At 49.4% G+C, this 20,494-nt stretch overlaps 6 protein-coding genes across 6 annotated transcripts; 3 read left to right on the forward strand and 3 right to left on the reverse strand.

Annotated features, from left to right (window-relative positions):
* Positions 1-62: 62 nt before the first annotated feature.
* Positions 63-682, forward strand: MYCFIDRAFT_101074 (uncharacterized protein; the record flags this gene model as incomplete). Its single annotated transcript, XM_007926666.1, has 2 exons — positions 63-232; positions 289-682. Coding segments are annotated over 2 exons (564 nt in total), but the record flags the coding sequence as incomplete, so codon positions are not given.
* Positions 683-8,102: 7,420 nt separating this feature from the next.
* MYCFIDRAFT_210824 (uncharacterized protein) lies at positions 8,103-8,695 on the forward strand. Its single transcript, XM_007926667.1, has one exon. It carries the CDS (start codon positions 8,110-8,112, stop codon positions 8,296-8,298), a length of 189 nt encoding a protein of 62 aa, XP_007924858.1. The 5' UTR covers positions 8,103-8,109; the 3' UTR covers positions 8,299-8,695.
* Positions 8,103-10,184, reverse strand: MYCFIDRAFT_202945 (uncharacterized protein; the record flags this gene model as incomplete). The annotated part of the gene is made up of 2 exons (XM_007926668.1): positions 8,103-9,994; positions 10,156-10,184. 2 exons carry the CDS (start codon positions 10,182-10,184, stop codon positions 8,377-8,379), a joined length of 1,647 nt encoding a protein of 548 aa, XP_007924859.1. The 3' UTR covers positions 8,103-8,376.
* A 236-nt stretch (positions 10,185-10,420) lies between these two features.
* On the reverse strand, positions 10,421-12,732 carry MYCFIDRAFT_152497 (uncharacterized protein). The gene is made up of 3 exons (XM_007926669.1): positions 12,664-12,732; positions 11,134-12,459; positions 10,421-11,076 (listed from the first exon to the last, which is right to left on the reverse strand). The coding sequence occupies exons 1-3, from the start codon at positions 12,724-12,726 to the stop codon at positions 10,981-10,983; spliced, it is 1,485 nt and encodes a 494-aa protein (XP_007924860.1). The 5' UTR covers positions 12,727-12,732; the 3' UTR covers positions 10,421-10,980.
* A 718-nt stretch (positions 12,733-13,450) lies between these two features.
* MYCFIDRAFT_173259 (uncharacterized protein) lies at positions 13,451-15,626 on the forward strand (the record flags this gene model as incomplete). The annotated part of the gene is made up of 9 exons (XM_007926670.1): positions 13,451-13,478; positions 13,508-14,255; positions 14,282-14,444; positions 14,485-14,614; positions 14,661-14,705; positions 14,732-14,749; positions 14,773-14,795; positions 14,823-15,204; positions 15,235-15,626. The coding sequence occupies 9 exons, from the start codon at positions 13,451-13,453 to the stop codon at positions 15,624-15,626; spliced, it is 1,929 nt and encodes a 642-aa protein (XP_007924861.1).
* A 37-nt stretch (positions 15,627-15,663) lies between these two features.
* On the reverse strand, positions 15,664-16,553 carry MYCFIDRAFT_173260 (uncharacterized protein; the record flags this gene model as incomplete). The annotated part of the gene is made up of 8 exons (XM_007926671.1): positions 15,664-15,801; positions 15,833-15,935; positions 15,969-16,099; positions 16,126-16,155; positions 16,187-16,235; positions 16,259-16,371; positions 16,417-16,503; positions 16,533-16,553. The coding sequence occupies 8 exons, from the start codon at positions 16,551-16,553 to the stop codon at positions 15,664-15,666; spliced, it is 672 nt and encodes a 223-aa protein (XP_007924862.1).
* Between the last annotated feature and the right edge of the window lie 3,941 nt (positions 16,554-20,494).

Here is a 20,494-nt window from a genome sequence, read left to right on the forward strand (position 1 = left end):
TGATCTATGAGCAAGTGCAGACATGACAGTAAAGGCTCCTATTACCAGCAAACATGGCACCACCACCTTCCAGCCTCCACACTGTCCTCATCGAACCCATCTCTCAACATGCCGTTCTCTTCAGCTACAATCAACCACATATTTCCAATGCTTTCACACTACAGCAGTACTATGATCTTCGAGATGCTTTGCTCTGGGCCAAAGAGGAGAAGAACGTCAAAGTTATCGTTGTGTAAGTTCTCTCCACCGACAACCCTTGAAGCTCTCCTGACATCATGCGTTGCTTAGAACAGGTAAAGGCCGTCACTTCTGCTCCGGAAAAGTCCTTTCAGATCCACGCTCAGGCGGCCCAACGATCGAGCAAGAGATCGCAGCCGGATCCTCTTTAGGCGAAGTCCTTCAGGGCTATCCCAAAATCTTGATCGCAGCCGTTCATGGCGCGGCTATAGGCTGGGGCTGTACGCAACTCTGGAACTTCGATCTCGTATACGCACATGCGGAAGCTTTCTTCCAGACTCCATTTATGCCGTTAGGTTTCGCGCCCGAAGGAGGAAGCAGTTGGAGTTTCCCGAAAGTTATGGGGAAGATGAGGGCTAATAGGTTGTTGATTGCGGGTGAAAGGGTGAGTGCGGAGGAGATGTGGGTGTCTGGCTTCGTGACGCAGGTGCTTGGGAAGAAGGAAGATGGCATCGGAGTTGAAGAGTTTCTTGGGAGAGTAAAGGGCATTGCGGAGAGGATTGGAGGCTACAATGCAGAGAGTTTGCGATTGGCGAAAGGTCTAGTTAGCAGGCCGACAGAGATTGGGGAGCAGAGGGAAGCTGGTGCGAGGGAGGCAGCTGTCCTGAAAGTGAGATTGAATGATCCAGAGACGATTGGCAAGATCGCAGCGTTTAAAGGCAAGGCCGAGAAGAAAGAGAGCAAAATGTGAGACAGGAAGTCGAGCGTGACGCCGCTCCAGGGACAGGTATTCAGTATCGCACGTCTCGAGATGACGCTGTGCTATTTGGACTTCACGGGTTTGAAGTGCTTGCCAAGGCGAGAGCTCAAGTTTGGTAGGTTGCGAAGTCAATGTAAGTGGGTTGAAGTTGGCGCATTTGGTTCTCATCGACCTTGCTTTCGAATCAGGCGTCTGCTTGACCACCACCAGAGAGCCCCAGCCATGGCATTGCGTCCACCTGCCAGGAGCGAGTCTACAGACTCGTCCACGGCTCCCTTGCAAGGCCGTAGAGACTCACGCGCGCTGTCAACCTTCGCCAACGCTCTTTCCCGTAGCTCATTGAGCGCAAAGACGTCAGGATACCTCTGCGACGCTGTCGCAAGCGTGCTCCTGGACGGTGTCGATTCCCACAACACTGACGACCTCCCCGACAAGAGCAAGAAGCCATCGCTCACCAACTTGCCCGAAAAATTCAAGAATCGAATCTATCGACTTGTCCTGTTACAAAGTCACGATGACGATATCAACGTCACAGCACCAAACTATCGCCGACCAGGGCTCCTGGACGTCTCTCGAGCCATCCGCCGCGAAACCATACCGATGTACTACTATGAGAACCGCTTCGATATCCATCTCCCTGACTACAGCCCAGCTTTACTGATGCGATGGATCCGAAGCCTCCGGAGGATGGGTCTGGAAGATGACTCGAATAAACCTTGGGGCAAGAAAGTCTTCTTCTACATGATCGCCGTGGACGGGAAGACTGGCCGTAAGAATCCTCAGCCCAACTGGAACAACTTTCTTCGACATTTGAAGTACATGCACCAAGGCCTCGTCCCTTGTTTCGCCAGAACCCCACTCGACTGCTGGAAGGAGAGCGGTGACCCGGGGCCTTGCAGCAGCAGCGATGATCCCACCACATCCTCGCATCGGCTGCGTCGCGAACACGCTGAGATAGAGAGGATGACGATGGTTGCGATGGGCCGTGTTGTCTACATGACAAGAAATAGGTTCACCTGGTGCCAGGTGAAAGATCTTTTGGATGACTATCGGGTGATTCTGGCTGGGACTGATCGGCGTTGGATGGATGAATGAAAATGTAATCATCAGAGTCCCGCAGTCGTCAAGTGTATTACAGAGAGAATCGTAGAATATGGATCTACTGACGACTGATCATTGAGATGAAAGTGGATGTAGAATACAGCGTAGGCGTGAGTCGTAGAATCACACGCATTATTTGGACCGAGTTCATGGATGCCAATCGGCAGAATACTTGCCTGTTCTTCATCGCCCACCACTTCGCAACCGCTCATCCCGATTTCGGTAAAGAAAAAGCGATGCATCACGATGTCGAGATCATCACTGCCGCCGCGTGCTTCTCATCCGAGTTCTGAGTTCGGGTTCCGAAGCCTCCTCACCATTGCGATAAGCTTCGAAGCCGGTTGATCGTGTCGACATGGCTAACACGTCGTTCACCGTAGCATCACATGCTTGAATGTGATGACGCTCATAATAATATAACTTACCAGTGTCGTAGAATTTCGTGAGGGCAAGGAACTAGCACCTGAGACAATGACTATCCATGTCACAACGAGGCGACCGACACGTGCCTTCGCAGATTCGCAGATTCTACTTTCCGAGATGGCATTTTTCCACTGAAGGCTATTCTATCGGTCTGTCCCGGTTATCGAGCGAGCCGAAAAACCGTCTTCGTCGTATGTCCCTCACACCAGCGAAGATTCACCGGTCGAAGGAGGAGACAGTGCTTACACCCTCTGTCAAGCCGACTTGTAGCGTCCGCCGCCCGAGTGGTAGATTGTAACTTAATACAGGCATAATCTGCTTCTCCCATTGGATAAAACAGCAGTCGCAGGGCTCGGAGGCCGTTCCACAGGGTATGACAATTCTTAAGATACTTCACTTGCCGGCATGGCCATGGAGGATACCGACGAGCATCAGCCTTGGAACTGAGCGTCCCGTTCTCGCTACACTCTCATCAATAATAATAATGCGCTGTCTGACGCGTGTACGGGCAGGCTCTGGAATGAGGCTGTGCAGAGCAACGTGCGTGCTTCTGAGAAGAATGGTCTTCGCCAAGACGTATACGCGTGGCATATGTACTGCGTTATGCTTGTTGCACCGCCTGCTGTATAACAAGGCTGATTCATGCATCATCATGCGATGAAAACCACGAATAGGAGCTGCACGAGAGAAGCTTTATTGCACGTGTGATAATCAGCATTTGGCAGCACCAACTTGCCCAATCATTGGGGTCTTTCAGTGCACACAGAATTGCTCGAGGGCATTGCCGACTGCGAAGAATCTGCGAGAAATCCACGAGAATCGAGCGCTCGCCTTGCCCAAACTCGCAATAATGCCTCGTATGCAAGCTTCGCCGAAATCGATCAACCATGGGTATGCTTCGTGCCTAATAATGAGAGGGCCATACCTCGAGCTCGAACTTCACGTGTCATTCAAGGACTCGAAACTTCCATGGATGCCCTAAAACCCATCCTTAATACCCGGCCTGCCTGATCTTGTACATATAGACTTCCGGCCATAAATATTGTCACAGCCTCACCTTGTCAAGACTAGGCACGGTAAACGGATCGGTCGGTGGCAAAGCTTGTCACAAGACAACGCTCATGACCAGGATTGCCGCAGAGAAGATTCGCAGAACTCAACGTTTGGAGATTGATGACAGGCCAAAGTCGAGATCGTCTCACCCTAGAATAGCTCCGGTCAGGTGCAGGACTTGCGTCGGATAGTTCTACAATCATCAGGCTGTGAGATCCTATGTACGAACGAGCTTTTGCAGGAAAAAAGCTTTCCACCACTCCAGATCGCCCGAACGCATGAAGAGCCCTTACCTGGTTTTTACCTCCTTTCTCCGAAAATTGGTTTCTTGCATTTTGCCCCCCCCCCCCCCCCCCTCCTCTGACCGCAGCTCCTCACATGGTCTGGCAACCATCTTGTGTCCCCCGGATGCCAGAAGCTTCCGCATCACCCCTCGCAGACAATGCCAGTGCAGCTCACGCCCGCGCACGTTTTCGACTAGGATGGTTAGCAGACTAGCAGACTAGTAGTTAGGTGGGGGCCGTGGGGCACAGAGAACCAGAATCATCAGCAGAAATGTACATGCCGAGCCTTGAGAGCCTCGAGGGGTTCTGACGCTTGATATTCAACCAAAGCCGCTACTTCCATTCCCGCGAATCACTTCCCCGGCTTCGTTTCGAACGCTGCTCGGATACTTTCTCATACCACGTGGAGATTTCATGTATCCGAGCCGGTACATCTTGGTGAGACCGTGATGATGAGGATCTTCCAATGTCGGTATTGGACGCAGGAACGAAAGTGAATGTGTGCCTAAGTAGAAGGAAGTGTTTGGGAGTCCCCTCGTGATTTGCCGAAGACGTGAAGTACTCTTCGTCACGAGAGGTAGCTGTCCTTGTTCCACCTGAAGAATCCTAGTCATGAACTGTTCAGTGTGTATGCATCAATCAGCACTACTGTGTATCCAAGAATGCTGCGCTCTGACCAATCCCATTCGTAGAAAGATTCGTGCCTCGTGCCCGGTCACCGGAGAGCGCGAGCTTCATATGTACAGTATCTTAAGACTCGATACCGCCATGTCTATGCAATACTCCTAACGGCCATGAATCTAATACCGCATGCGTCGTAGGTCCGTGCAGGCGGTGTCGGTAAATAGGTGAAGCTCCGGCCGACTCTACCTCCGCTCGACGCGTTCTATTGTTTTAATCGTTATTTTCTATATCGCTGTCTATAGTTTAGTAATCGTTGTTGCTACTAATCTTGCTAGTATTCTTCGATATCGTTGCCTTACCTTACGACATACCTAACTCTTCCTCGAACCCGCTAGCGGAAGCTACCTAGGGCGATTTCGCGCTTTAGGAAGACGACTTTACTAACGACGCGTCTAAAGGGGATAAAAACGACGATTCTAGTACGATTTCGAGCGATTCTTCCTACGAGACGCGTCCTCGTCGTAATGCGAAGTCCCGTATCTTAAAAATAGTCGGGGACTCGATATTCGCCGCCCTTCCTAACGTAGAAGACCTTAAATACTAGCGGTAGCGATATATCCTACGCGACGCGTCCGACTCGTTCGTATTATCGGCGAAAGCTTAGTATATACTAAAACTATATATCGACAACATCTAGGTTATTAATAAGGCGGTGTATTTTAAGCGCGATAGCACCGAAACTACGCGTTTTGCGTACCGTTTTCGAAAGAAGGAAGCGTAGAAGGCGAATACTTCGAATAGTCGCTATTTAAAGGAGATAGAGCGGAAGATAGAGCCGGCGCGTAGATGCCCTATTACAATAAAGGTAGTTAGTATTTATAGCGAGAATAAGAAGACTAGTAAGGAAGAGGTAGTGTCCTATTGCATTTAACGCGTTAGTCGCAAAGACTATTACGCTAACTATTAGCTAGATAACTTTAATAACTTTCGTCGTTACGGCGCGCTTCTAAGTGCTATAGGGTATAAGATATGCTATAGTTATCGTCCTTCGGCGGTGTATCGCGCACTAAAGGCTAAGTACGACCTAGTCGCGTATTAGCGCTTTAAGGACGCTAGCGGTAGGTATTTACGCAAATAGGATGTTCTTAACTTAGGACGGTCTTTCCGCAAGGCGTATAAGGATAGCAAACTCGGCGGCGGACTGCTAGCCTAGCAAATATAGTAAAAGGACTTGTTATAGTAGTTTAAAGAAAGTAAGTTAATATTTATATTATTATCTAGACTATAGAGGGTAGTTAGAATTGCGCTATACGGACCGTCGCGGCCGCGTATCCGGACTCCGATTAACTAATAGATTAGGGCGGAAGTCTATCTAACTTATTAAATCGATAGAAATCGATAGAGGAAGATATTAGACTCGGTTGCCTACGAATACTAGACTAAAAGCCTTAAATTTCGAAGAATCTAAGATTTTAAAGTTCTTCGCTTAAAAGCGGAAGCGCCGCAAAGCCTTAGCTTCGAGCTAATTAAGAATTTTAGAAGCTACGGCAACACCTCGGTCTAGCTTCTAGCGCGCCTCGGCAAGCCCGAACCCTAAACTTTAGATTCCGCGGGATTCTCTTTGTTTTAATTCTTGTTTTCTATTATAACAATTACTAATTCAACGCGTTAGCTAGTCGGAAATGCGAGATAGTATTAGTAAAGCGTCAAATCGATAGCGAAATAGCCTATAGCATCGTATTTACTATATAGAACGGCCTAGATCTGCTCCGCTAGCACTAAACGATCGCCTTTATAGACGCGACTTATAAGACTAACAGTCTTAGTTAGTACCTTTATACGATCTGTATTAAGGATAAATATAGTATAACACGAGCGGTAGCTTATATGCTTACTCCGACTAACGACGGTAATATTATCGCTACTTTTCTTCGCATAATACATTACTAGAGTAGCTAGAAACCTATCTAGTTTATTACTAACGACTCGGCGGCCGAACGACGCGCTATTGTAATAGCGTTTCCTAGCACGAAACACCTTCTTTGCTACGTCTACGTACAGCGTACTATCGACCGTTACTTTAGTAGCAAAACCTACTCTAAGACGCGTAAACATATTAAAGCCGCGGTTATCTATCGTCGGTCGCTCGAAGGCGTAAAAGAGTTACTTTAAGCCGCTATTTCGAGCCTACCTCGCGATGCCGATTATAAGAAGAATAAGCGCTATTTAGAAGTAGATATAGGTAAGGACATCGCTTTATAGGCAAATTACTATTGTATAACGAATACACCTGCTATTATAGAGCAGAATACAATAACTAACGTTAACGAGAACTTCTATAGTTGCCTTAAAATAGATAGCAAGTCGCCTATAGCGGCGGATTATTTACTACTTAGTATAGCAATAAAGGTCTTTAAGGCTTCTACGGCGTAAGAACTACGCTCTTACCTCGTCGAGCGCCGGTAGTTAGTTAATATATATCTACTCGCTCGCGGCGACGACGATAAGCTTAGAACCTACCTTCCTCGCCTACTATAGCCTATATAATAGAAAGTTAGCGCTTAGATTAATCGCGCGAATAACGCTACGGTATTCTACGACCTAGTCGCTCTTACTAAGAGTAACGAGTCTACCGGTTAGCTAACCTGCAACTATCGGTTCTTCCGTAGGTAGCGCGTTCTATATTCCTGCCTCTAGATATACTATATTCGACTCGAGCGTACTATAATTAAAGAGCGCTACTAGCACTACTAGATTGCTATATTTAAAGGCCGCGCGCTCGAGGTTTATAAGACAGGCGGCGCGCGACAATAAGAGCGTACTTAAGTTAACGCGCTAGTCTTAATTGTTGCTAATAATAGATACCGCCTCGAGATCCGTAAGATAATAGCTAACTACTACGAGATAATATTTAAACTCGAGCGGAAGTGCGACGATAAAGGCCTTAACGACAACGATATTAAACGCGCTACTATTATATAAGAAGCCGTCCGTATCTTCTACGAGGCCGGCAACGATATAAGGCGCTAGTTTACCGAGTTATTTATCGCCGCTTTTAACGAGTAACGACCTAACCGTAAAGTTACGCTTTCTAAGAAGCTAGCGCTATTATAGAAGCTACTTGCCGACAATGTAATATCGCAATATTATTACCCTCTTAATCTACCGCCGGTAGACGCGATATAGAGTAAGAACAAGAGCCGGAAGCATAAGAGGGCTAAGAAAGAGGCGGAACTGTTATATATACTATTAGGAATACTATAGGCGACAAATACGCGTATATTTAGTCCTAAGCCTATACTAGCGGTTCTAGTTAGTACTAACGCGTGTTCCGCGGTTACTACCGCGGAGGTAACTTATAGTCCTTATATACTAATAGCGACTCTATTAGCGCCGTATACTACATTTCTACCGTTAAATAGGTAGCAGAATAAGCCTTAGAGCGCGATATAGGTCTATAATAGTATGCCTTATATACCGCCGCCCTTAAATATATATTACCGCTATTAAAATAGTAATAATCGTTAACTATACCTCGAATTTCGCTATACCGCTGTTTTGCTAATAAACTTTAGCTTTATTTTTAGTAACATATATAGTATCTATTAGTAGAGATGCGGGGTCGTTAAAATCTATTAAAGTAGTGCGAAATCTATTAGATTGCGACTGTACGACCTCTTATTCTCGATGTTTAGTATGCTAGCGGGAATCGCACTATACTACTACTACTACTACTACTACTACCCTTACCGTCGACCTAGCAACCGCGACGCGCGGCGACGACGAGATCACGTTCTCTACGGTCACGCGTACCACGGAGCGGACGACCACATCTCACCGAGTCCGTTGCGGCAGGCTAGCGGTATGTGGGTCTAGCCCAGCCTGCACCGTGCATGCGGTATTAGATTTGGGGCCCTCCTGACGCGTGTCTTCCCGATCCGGCGCCGCGCCCTATTACTGCTGCCCAGCACCAACAATGCCATCCTTACATAAAACTGCAACCTGCTTGAACAGTCTTCTCCACTCTAAAGGATCTCCCTTGGCTTTAATAAATCTCACCTCGAGCACCTCTACTCCGCCAGTCCCCGTGGCAGCATTCCCTTGTAGACGAATCTTCTCGACGAGCACATTGCCTTGCAAAAGCTGATGCCTAGCGTCCAGAGTCTTAATTCGTATCGGGACAGTCTGCTCACGGCCGTCTAAAGCCGCCTGACTAGGTGGTACAGCGGGGATATTGAGCCTATGCAGCGCAGACATAAGCATCGGAAGTAGCTGTCCGAACGTGAGCAGAGACATGAACCGCGCTAAGGAGTGCGCTGGCACGATGTGGTTGAATTGCCGTGCTACTTGGGTTAGTGTCAATGGCACGGAAGGCGTGGCGGAGAACTGCGACATGGATGGATCTTCGGAGAAAAGATCCTGTATATCGACGCCTGCGTTTCTCGCACTCGTCGTTGCGGCTGCTGCAGTTTGGTCGTGGATAGTCAGGGGCTGAGATGCTGAAATTCCTGCAGCTCCTAGCCGTGGTGGTGCTTCCCAGTCGAAGGGAACATCCGCGATAGGTGTTTCGGGCTGCGTAGATGCGAAATGGCCGGGCTGCACGCCGTCGATGTCCATAGCATCGCCCTGTGACTGTCTCCGACGCCTCCCTCGCTGTGAAGCTTGTACAGGCGCAGCAAAGTCGATGTGCAGAGACTCGAGCATCTGCGTCGCAAGTGCTACCGGATTGGCTGCTCGCCCCTTGTGGTTGATGTGTTCATTCGGTCTTGTGTACCATGGGTGCTTTTTGGCAGTGTCGAGTGTGAAGCGATCTTTAGGATCTGTGTTGAGCATGCCGCGCACAAGGCTGAGCGATTCTGCAGGTACGTTCTGCCAGAGCTCATCGCTTGGCCTGCCCTTCGAGGTGACGTAGTCGTGATATTCATAGCTCTCCTCCATGACAGGTGAGTCCCATGGAGTGTTACCGATGAGCAACACGAACAGCACGATCGCGCACGACCAGACATCCGCGATCTCTGGATCGTAGCCTACCTTGTCTTCGCCATTCTTGCGCTTCTGGTTCGTGTTGCCGACTGCAATGATCTCAGGCGCGATGTATGGTGGACTGCCACAGACCATGCCACATACCTTCCTGTTGCCGGTTTTGGGCTCGAGGAATTGTGTAGCCAAGCCGAAGTCTGCGAGTTTCAAATCCCCTTCTGCGCTCAATAGCATATTCTCTGGCTTGATGTCTCGATGCGCCACGCCCTTTCCATGACACCAGCTAATCGCGCTCACGAGCTGTGTGAAGTAGAAGTGTGCGACATCCTCTCCCACTCCTTCGTCCGCCTCAATCTTGTCGAACAGATCCCCACCTTCGGCCAGCTCGAGTGCCAGCCACACCCACCGCTCATCTTCGCCATGGTGAATGTATTTGATGATGTTATGATGAGGCGAGACGTTTTTGTGGAGTGACAGCTCGATCTGGAGCTGTTTGGGTCGTAATCGTCCGGCTTTGAAGGCGTGGTCTTTGTTGATGAACTTGACTGCGATGACAGGTCCTGATTTGTGTTGAGGTATTGCTTTTCGTATCCTACGCAGTTTAGCGGCCACATACAAGATCTATACCACTCGGGACACCTACGAAGCATATGCGCCGCACCCAATGGTCTTGGAAACCACGCGGAATGGTAGGTTGGTGGGAAGAGGCGCAACTTGCGACTGATGAGGTCAGTGCCAGAACTTGTGCTTCACATTTTACTCACTCCTGGTGGGCCACCCATGGCTGAGACAACTCCAAAACGCCGCCAAATGCAATGCAATGCAATCGTAGGAAAATGGACAGGAGAAAGACGGAGTCGAGGATGTCAACACAGGAAACGCGGCAGGCTGCAAGTAGAATAATCTACGCGAACGCAAACGCGCCGGGTAAACACAGCTGACTCGGGAGGAGCCACAGCTGCCTACCTAGCAACGAATAATATTCAAATATTGGAAGGTATATCGAATGATGAGCGAGCGCGTTTCGCAGGTTCTTCAATTGGCGGGTTCACTGTCTAACGTGGTACTGTACAAGCTCCTCTATGCAGAGGAGTACCGAGTCGATTGTCGTGGCAGTGTCTCAGTCCACATGCTTGCCCATGCTTTCCATCTCTACTGCATCGTTTGGTATCCAAACTGCGCAGAGATCCAAGGCCCGAAACACGGAGCCTGCTTCAGGATTACCTTCCAGTACCTGTAAACTTCAGTGCAGCCAGCAAGGTTGATTAGAATGCTTTGTAGGTTATGACTTCGCCGCACCCAAAAGAACAGGAATAAACAAGAAAACGCCAACGCAATGCGTGTGACTCCATGATCAACGCTTCGCTTCGCTTCGATCCCCCAACGCCAGACGCTGCTGCTTGCTTGCTTGCTTGCTTGCTTGCTTGCTTGCTTGCACACTCCAAAGCAGTAAACCAAGTCCCATGCAAAGGGTATCGGGACGAAAGCCTTTCTTTTAGACGCCAGTATTGCACAGATTTGCAAAACGTGGTAGGTCTTGGTCAAACCGGAAGGTATCAGCTGGTTCGGCTTCAATTTCTAGCTGATCGACGTTGCCGCAAGCATGCTTTCTAGATTCCGCTCTCGCAGAATTGAAGCATACTTGGGTTCCCTCGAAAATTTGGGCACAGAATCCTGTTGGCGAGTCAGTAAATCGTTCGTGTCACGCAAGTTGCGTCAAATCAAACTCACGCTAGCCATCAGCTTGAAGACGCTGTTTTGCGCTTGGTCGAACAGGACGGCCACCTCGTCTAGGCTCTGGATCATCTGCTCATCCTCGCCAACAGCACGGGTCATGCGGCCGGCAAGTGCATTTCGAAGGTTGTGATCGATGTTCAGCTCGCATGGAGAGCCAGGAGCAAGGAAGGCGTTGTAAAGACTGTACGCCGAGGCGAGGGTTTCCCTGATCACATCCGGCCGTGGAGGTGAGGAGCCGCGCTTGGCCCGCTGGTGCTCATCCAGGAACGCTTTCACCTCAACGTAGAAGGCCAAGTTCTCCTCGCAGTGTGTTTCTCGAAGGTACTCCCTGAACAAGAGCCGTAGTGCTGGGTCGCGTAGAATGATCGTCATACGGTTCGTATTGGAGTCACGAACAGCCCCTTGTGGTGCCCTTTGTGACACCGTCGCCTCCCCGTTGACAGTGCCGTTAGGACTTGTGATCCATCCTGCAACGCGCATCCCTTTTTGTGTAACCGCGTAGAGTTGCGTCCTCGATGCTGCGAACCGTGGAGCAGCCCCAGTTGAACTAGCGTGTCCGTGTCGTTCGTCTCCCACAGGCTCGATGAACCCACTTCGGATGAACAGGTTCGCAAGGTCGAAGACTTCGCGTTTAGCAACTGTTGTAGAACAGTCCATGAGCCAATCGAATGCTGCTTTCCCGGTGAAGACGTAGGGTGCATCTTTGTCCGCTCGTCGCGAACGTTGCATCTTCACTCCCACAAGTCCGGTAGCGTAGTCGTTCATGGAGTCAGAATCAGATGCGGTGGAGGTGGATTTGAGGTTTGGTCCGGTGTCACCAGCAAATCGTCGGAAGATTACGTCGATCGTTGCTTGATCGTGGCTGATGGCATCAGTCTCCGGATCCCGCTCCAAAATGACCAATTGCATGATATTCCTCGGTGAGTCCAATAACTCGTTGACGTGGCGCTGGTGGATGCCGTTTCTCTGACAGAATCGCGCCAGAATATGCATGCCTTTGGGGGTAAGCTGCCAGACCGAACTCCTCGAGCTGAAGTCTGTTCTACCGTCCACAGACTCGATGAAGCGTGCCTCCAACATGCGCCCAAGGGTGTTGCGTGCCATTTCCCTTGCCATAGAGAAGGTCGTTGTGGTCGTTGTGGTCACTATTCTGGACGTGTCTCTTGGATCTGGCATGCGGTTGGATTGTGAAAATTTCAGTGAACCAAGGTTCGTTATCGCTTCTTCCGTCGTGAAAGTGTGTTCATATCTCGAGAATCGTACTCGATGGGCCGTAAGTGGCAGGCTGACCATGAGCGTCGCGAATAGATCCTTGAAATCCTGCAAGCGACGTGGTAAGTAAGGTAGTCGACTTTGGACACTGCTAGGCATTTTACGAGAAAGTGTATCTCTATGCGCCATAATGGATTGATGTCTGTGACTGGACTCGCTCTGGGGTGGGCAACAAAAATTCTTACACATAGGCCATCTCCGAAACATTTGTGAATGAGTAGGCAAACAACGAGGAGAACAAAGCAAACGTACCCTTGTGTAAGGCCGATCATCGTCCGTCATGCGGAGCAGCTTTGACGATGTTTGATGCATCATGCGTGGACTCCTGCGAAGTAATCTCTCGTAAGATTCCGTGTCGTGTTCCTGGTCGAACCCCCTTTCGTTGTCAAGCCAAGTCGCGGCGTCTTCACGAGGCGGTCGGTCGTCGAGAGGCTTATGATCAGACTTGGAGTCTTCTGTGAGAGCAGTCTCAGACGAAGCGCTGGACCGCGTCGAGGCGCCCGAGCGCTTGTCTTGAGAACCGACGTCCGAAGGCGAGACAGGCACTCTCGGCAGTGTCTCGCCTTGAGAAGGAGCTACGTTTGCCGTGTGCACAATCCCACGATACGCTGCACGGCCAAAGGACGCCAGACGGGAGTGTGCCTTCGACTTGGGAGGGTGGGTCGCGACCGCGGGTTTCTGTCTGGAATCCACCTTGTCGTCGTCGTCGTCGAATGCTCGTGGGTGGTGGAATGGGGGCAGGCAGCACCGCAACGGTCGTACTGGCTTCGCCCTTGGCGCTGTTATCAGGTGTGGGGGTAGTAGATGTCGGCGTAGGACGTCGAGGTCGAGGTCGATGTCGAGGTGTGTAGCGATGGGAAAGCGTCGCTTGTTACGTCAGGAAGGGCGGCGCATGCGATCAACTCGTGGCGAGGCGTAGAGCTCGTGGGGCTTGGCTTCCTTTCAGCGTCGTGCGGTGGAATGCTGATGATATGGAATGCGGGAGGTGCCAGCATATGATGAGCCGGCGGGTATCATGGCAGTGTTCAAGTAACCACAGATGAGTGGGCCAGGCACTGCTAGCAGGGGTGCGGCTCGTAGTGTTGGCCAAGCGAAGCACGATGGATGGGGCCTGACCCCATGTGCCTGCAAGCCTGCACCCATGCTCTGCACCAAACCTGGCTCGGTCAGATTGTGCGGATCTGGCGCAGCGCACGCCGGCACGGCAAGGATAAGACTCGTGGGCAGCGGCCAATGCGGTGGCACCGCGCGGCAGCGTCCAAGCACGGCGGCGACGGGCACCAGCGGACCAGCGGACCAGCAGGGGCTGTACTGGGCTACACCTATCCTACATACATACATACTGTACGTACATACATACTGCCTGCAGCACGCGAAGGCACATGTCACCGGCGCCGGCGCACTGCCGATGTGCTGTGCTGTGCTGTGCTGTCCCGGCACTTTCACCACCGCCGCTCGCCGCCCGCCGCTGCGTCGCTGCTTTTTCCAGCGTCCACTACTTTGCCTGTCCCTGCGCTCCGCTCGGCTAGCGTGCTCTGCGCGGGTGCAGTCTCACCATCGCGGCATCGCCATCAGACAAGACAGAGTCGGACGCTCACAAGCATTATTATTATTGTCCTCGGCGTAGTTTGTGTGCGCCAGCATGCCTCGCCTCGCCTCGCCTCGCCTCGCACATTGGCTCGCCCACGGCATGCAGCACCCGCTCGCCAGCATGCGATGCTCACGTTTTTCCTTTGTTTCACGCAGATATCGCCGGACGAAAACGGCGCGTCGTGTGGGCACCGCATGGAGGCCGCGCACATTCCTCACGCAGCTCGACATTTGCAGCCAGCTCTCCCGGACGAGTGGACGACACGCTATCGCTCTTCAGCCGTGACGAAATTTCTTTCATGGCCACTGCTGAAGGCGAGGGCCGGACATCTCGCCGCGATTACAGCAGCATGGTCGTGCAAACACTCCCTGGCAACCAAGTCAGAACGCACTTCCAAGCGTACTGTAAGAGCCACGCGCGACGGCTGGACGACAGACGCAGCGTCAAAAGTCGTTGCCGCTCCTCATGCATGCAACTTTTAGCTTCAGGTAGCTTCATGGGCAGCCACGTGGGAAATCTGCATCCTCTTTCATCACGCTGCTGGCCTGCTGCTCGGCGGCATCGGCGCCACACGTCTTCAAACTGACAGGACTGCATCGTTGGTTGTACTTGGTTGACTGTGCTACCTTGCTTCCTCGCCACGCCCCGCCACGCTCAGCAGCAAAGACTGTCACCAACTCTCCCACCCTGTCAGCACCAGCAAGTTCATTATTGACAATTTGACACCAGCACAGGAAGCACCCGACCGTCCGCGGCCGTCATGCGCTGAGAAAGTTTGCTGGCCGCTGTAGCCGTGGAGGCGCACGATCGACCGCGCTAGAAACGCATTCGAATCTCCTTGGTCTTCTGGTCTGAGACGAATACCGCCTTTGCCCGTCGACGCCTTACACCCAACCATCTGAGCCGTTGTTGCTCCGTCATCACGCTGGCATCCATCTGCTGCTTCTGCGTGCCCAAGTTGGCAAGGAGACCAGTCTCAAAATGCTTCTTTGTGAAGACCTCTTGCAAGCTGGCTGTATGCACTGCTGTATCTGCTTCTGAAACTGCTACTGCCGACCTTGACCACATGTTGCACGACACGCGCGGCAAGATCCCTCTTTGCATACTACATGTATGTACTGTAAGCCTGATCCCGCGGCGAGCCTGCCATGTGCTCATCCGAAGAGACCCCGCTCAGCTCTCAGCCGGCTTTGATATAGGCGGTGTCACGGCATGATGAAGGAGTTTTGGAGGATGTGCTTGCGCCGAGACATATCCCTACAACCTCGTGTCTGAAATTGAGCTGCAGCGTCCCGCCTCAAGCATGCGGCCTAGCTCAAACTGGACAATCCGCCCACACCAGGGATGTGGACAAGTCGGTCCAAGTGATCACAGCATGACTCGAGCGCGAGGATGTCCGTCGCACTGGAGGGAGGACAGAGCCACGACTCACAACAGACAGCAGAGCTCACGATGCTGGCATCCGCTCGGAGATTTTTCTCTGCTGTCTCGCCCTCGTGGTGGCGTCAAAGATCACACCAGGCTAGCCGTTGTGCTGCGAGATTTGCTCACCACCAAGAATAGTGAAACGCGGCAGACGCTGCTTAGCAGGATCAAGCCGTGGAAAGCCACGTCTGATGAGTAACGGCATGCGGGCCCCGATTTCGCGTCAACCACGCATTTCATGTCTTCCGCACTTCTGTCGCTTCTGACTCCCTGCATCGTTCATTTCGCCGCGCGTGGGTGAAGCATGGCATGGCATGGAGCAAGAGCACAGGAGCCTTTTCTGTCCTCGCTGATGCTGGCATACATCGTGAGCTCTACACAGACATAGGTCGTTCGGGGAAGCACATCGCCTCGCATGGTGGCTTGTTCAGAGTTTAGTGGATCTGACCTTGGCTGCGACTGCCACGTGTTGAAAGCACGCCAGGTTTTCAAATTTACGTACTGTAGACTAGCCCGCCAGTCGCAACGCATCGCGTTAAACCGGAGTAGGCAGGTGGTTTGGCCTTGGAGAGATACATACGACTCATCACACGAGCGTGACGGGACATTCACCGACCGAGTGTGGACTCTAACCTGCTGCACGATGAAATGATGGAGCCGTACTTTCGATGCCTGCTAACACGTGGAAGCCATCGCACAAATACCAGATACATACAAGTGTAGCAACTCTTTCCGACGAAGCCCACACGTTTATCCGACTTTTGCCCCGTCCAGCAGCGGCTCTTCTGCCTGTGGTATAATACTGTAGCTACAATATGTGCCGTGCCTCACGAATTGGGGCCTTGCTTGACCTTCTTCAACCTCTCGGGTCGGTTAATAACAGCAGGAGCATGGCGCTTCCGCGACTTCCAAGGCCCATGACCGTAACACTGCATGATCTCGGGCTACAGGGTGTGCTTAGCACATCAACTACGGAATGTATAGATGACTTGCAGATATCGCTTCTCGCGCGAGGCGACAGGTCGAGCGGCCTCATCACTGCCAAACGACGAACGGCATTTACTAGGCGTCCATCGCTGGATCAATAGGCGGTAATAACTCCCACGACGAACGCTATTAGAACCATGAGGTCGGTCCAGGTAGGATCTTATAGAACATGGTAATTGTCGGCTTTTATAAAATTCAAACCCGCTAGAATAAACCTCAAGCTCCGGCTTACTAAGTAAAATCGTCTCTTACTATTCTAATCGCATTTCCTTAGCAAATGTAGTATATATCGCGATTTCCAGTATATAGAATGTTTCTAGTAGTATTAATATCGTAAAGTTAGTCCTAAACATCATTTTCTAAGGGTATTCCGATAGTTTCGAGCGCAAATCGCGCCCGGGCGCTAGATCGAGCGTAGCGTAGTATTTTAGTATATTTCTCGACGCGTTTTCCTACGCACTCTTCCTCCTATAAATCCTCCTCTTACTATCTAAACTAAGGCCTATTATAGCAGCGATTAATGTCGTAGACGCGCCGGCGGCGGCTCTTAACGAGTACGAGTCGGAGTTTCTCGATTACGTATTTCTACTAAGCGATACGGAAGCGATTATCGACCTTAAGAACAAAGAGCGATACCTAAGCGGCGGCGGTAAGGCTATCGACGCGTAGTATGCCGTAGAAGGACGTCCTAGCCTTCTAAGTTAGTAGGAGATTAATAAAGCTAAGCAGTAGGAGATTAACGATAATCTAGAAGTAGCGGCGGAAGCTAAAGGTAGTAAGAATAGTAGTAAGAATAGTAGTAAGAATAGTAGTAAGAATAGTAAAGAGGTTAGTAAAGGAGATAGCGATAGCGATAGTATCGCGCCTCGCGTTACTCGCGAGTCCTTCGAAGAGGTTCTATTGCCGCTACTACTATCGTCGTTCCCTACTTAAGAAGAGGCCGAGAATTGGATCTATAACTTTACTCGTATCGAGGGTTACGAGTTTAAGCGATAAGGCACTAAATTGAACCTCTTACGCTAGTATTAGCGCGTCTTCTACTATTGTAGTAAAGGTGCTACGAAACAGTAGTAGAAGAGGCTCGAAGTAGGCGTAGCAACCTTCGTTAGCGGCTAGCGTATTAATATAACTAGCAAGAAGCGTAAGCGGAAGGGCACTAAGATTACTAGTTATACTTATACCTTTATAATTGGCGCCTCTAGCGATTACGAGAACAGTATTAAAGGTCCTAAAGTTACCTAGTTCTTACGAGTTAGCTCTCGACTATACTATAACTATAGACTAACTAACGCCTACGGATTGCTATAGTATAGACGTCGCGAGCGGAGCGCTAAGATGCTAGCTTATCTCTGCACTCTACATTCTTCTAGACTGTTAGTAAGAGTATGTCGCAACCTATATAAGAAGCGCTTTATACCGGAAGGGTAGGACTCGCTATTGCCTTAAACAATAAGAGATATTTACAACTGCTAGTCTAAGGTTAGAGCTATAAAGCTCGGTAATAAGACACCTATTAAGAAGGCACTTTAGGTGCTAGAAGAACGAGGCTTCTTCGTCCGTAAGAGCGTCCGAGATAGCCGTCTATAATAGATCTTCTTCGCTTATTTAACAATAATTGAGGCCTATCGATTATATCTAGAAGTCTTACTTGCTAACTGCACCTATAACGTAATGGATTATAGCCTGCTACTGCTTAACTTTAGCTTCCTTACTAGATTTAATTTAACGGCTCTATTAGCTATAATAATAATGCTAAACTAGCGAGAAGCGGCCTTTATTATCGCCCTTACCTGCCTCCGAGAGCTACTAGTTAAGAAGCGGATTAATAAGCTAGAGATTATTCTATACGACCGAGACTAGGCATTTATTAATGCCTACGGCACTATGTTTCCGGACCTTCTAATATAGTGTTATCGCTAGCATATAAACAAGGCCGTTACTGTTAATTGTAAGCGCGTTCTTAGTGTTATAAAGAACTACGAGACTAAGCGCTTTAACCTATCTCCGGTAGGTAAGGAGTTTATAGCTCTCTTCTTCTTAGTAGTTAACGCTTAGTCGGAGACTGCTTATAACGCTGCCTTAAAGGACATTAAGAAGCGCTCCACTACCGACGAAGCCTAGTTTAATATAGCCTATTATCTCGAGAATAAATAGTAGCCTTATCGTAAGAAGTATATTAAGGCGTAGACTAACCGTAATAAGCACTATAGCAACGAGACAACCTCCCCTATTAAAGGGGCGTACGCAGGCATTAAGTTATAGCTTACCTCCTCGAAGGCAGACATTCTTACCTTCGTAGAGCGAATAGAGCTATATTAGGACTACTAAATCGACCGCTAGAAGGAGCGCTATACTATCGAGTCTAATAGTAGACTCGTTGCCTTTGTAATAGACAGATTCTACTAGCGAGTAGTCCGCATTGTTATAAGGCACGCACTTAATAAGGTTAAAGAATAGGTAGACCTTATAAAGGCGGAAATCGAGAAGGCTAAGAAGGATAGTAAATTCTAGCCGAAGCCGTGTTCTATACGCTTCCGCTGTACGATAGGCATGCCTTATCGCTGTCTAATCCGAGAGATGCTAAAGAGTGAAGGGCTTCGAGTGCTTATAGTAGACGACTTTAATAACTACTAGCTTATACCTAGCGGCAAGCAAAAGGACACTAGCAACCGCACTATTAAGCTACGGAAGAGAGCTAAGAAGCGTACGAATATTAGCTATAAACGAGGTTAAGGAGACAATAGCATAGGCCGCTTACCTACTAGCGCCGAGCGGATTAATCTAACTAACAGAGTAATACTACTACTAGGTACTGTACCGGCTCGAGTCTATATTAATCCAGTTAAGCGGCAACGACAAGCTAAGCCTAGCAGGTAGGGGCTACTACTATTACTGCTAGCGATAGTAACTATTAAGAAGCAACGGTGTAGTTATAAGGCAGGTTGCAAGGCCGGTCGATACGGTTATAGAGCTAATAACCGAGTCTATAGTATCTATTGCTATAGACCTAGAAACACGTATTGCAATATAGAAGACTATAGACAATAACAACAGCCGATACCTTTATAGAGCGCTCTACCTTTATAGAGCGCTCTACCTTCAACCGCTCCGCTAGCACTAATATAGCACCCTATACTACCGCTAGTAAGCTTATTCGCTCCGCCGGCATTAATAATATAGATAGAGCTATAGCTATATAGTAGCAATAGTACTACCTTCTATAGCGGTAATAGCAACAACTTCTACGTACTAGGAGGGTAGGTAATCTTTAACTATAGTCTAGTAAACTATAATAGCTTTATCTATAACCCCGAGAATGTTATAAGCCTATATCTACTACTAAGGAAGTATAGGTACGCTAGGCATTTGCTATAGCAATAGATCGAAGAGGTGCTAGCTGGATTCTACTATAAAACAAGCTTCTATACTATAAAATCTCCTAATTTCTATTAATTACTAACCTAGGGAAACGTGCGAATTCTACCTATACGTGTAACACTTGCAACGCGATATTATTGTTAGCAATCGCACCGAGATTAATCGCTAAAGTAGTGTTCTTAGTAAGCCGGAGCTTGAGGTTTATCCTAGCGGGTTTGAATTTTATAAAAGCCGGGTAATTGTCCGATTACATCCTAGTCGGCTACGAGGAGCGGTCTTACTCGCATTCTTCGGCAATTGCGAATGTCCTTAAAACCTCGTGTTAACTATAGCAATAATCTACCCGGGACACTACGACTACGCGCTTGAGATGTAGTATAATGTCCGTAATATACTATATTCTATAGGTTGTTATTACGAGAATGAAGCGTCGCATTTCTGTAATAGCGGAGCTCTTCTATCGACTGTAATGCCCTAAGTGTTTATATCTCGTGTCTTTGTTACAATCTCCCTTACCGGAGGAAAGTATATTGTCGAAGCACATATTAGCAGTACGCTAGCCTCCGCACATTATCTAAGTCGCGTCGCCTCCGTTTTACGAGAGCTCGCTACCGCACGCCTTTTTGCTCCTTTAGCCTTCTTTACGATCTCGTCTAACTTGCGGCCGCTCGGCATAGCATGCTCGCTAAAGGTCTAATAATA

This window comes from Pseudocercospora fijiensis (assembly GCF_000340215.1).
Source record: "Pseudocercospora fijiensis CIRAD86 unplaced genomic scaffold MYCFIscaffold_3, whole genome shotgun sequence".
Lineage (NCBI taxonomy): Eukaryota > Fungi > Ascomycota > Dothideomycetes > Mycosphaerellales > Mycosphaerellaceae > Pseudocercospora > Pseudocercospora fijiensis.

Excerpts from the sequence above, each read along its gene's own strand:
- MYCFIDRAFT_210824 (XM_007926667.1), top strand. The coding sequence starts at position 8,110 with ATGTTTAGTATGCTAGCGGGAATCGCACTATACTACTACTACTACTAC.
- MYCFIDRAFT_152497 (XM_007926669.1), bottom strand. The coding sequence starts at position 12,726 with ATGATGCATCAAACATCGTCAAAGCTGCTCCGCATGACGGACGATGAT. Across the intron at positions 12,460-12,663 it reads ATGATCGGCCTTACACAAGG|GATTTCAAGGATCTATTCGC; the intron begins GTACGTTTGCTT and ends CGTCGCTTGCAG. Across the intron at positions 11,077-11,133 it reads TCTTCAAGCTGATGGCTAGC|GATTCTGTGCCCAAATTTTC; the intron begins GTGAGTTTGATT and ends ACTCGCCAACAG.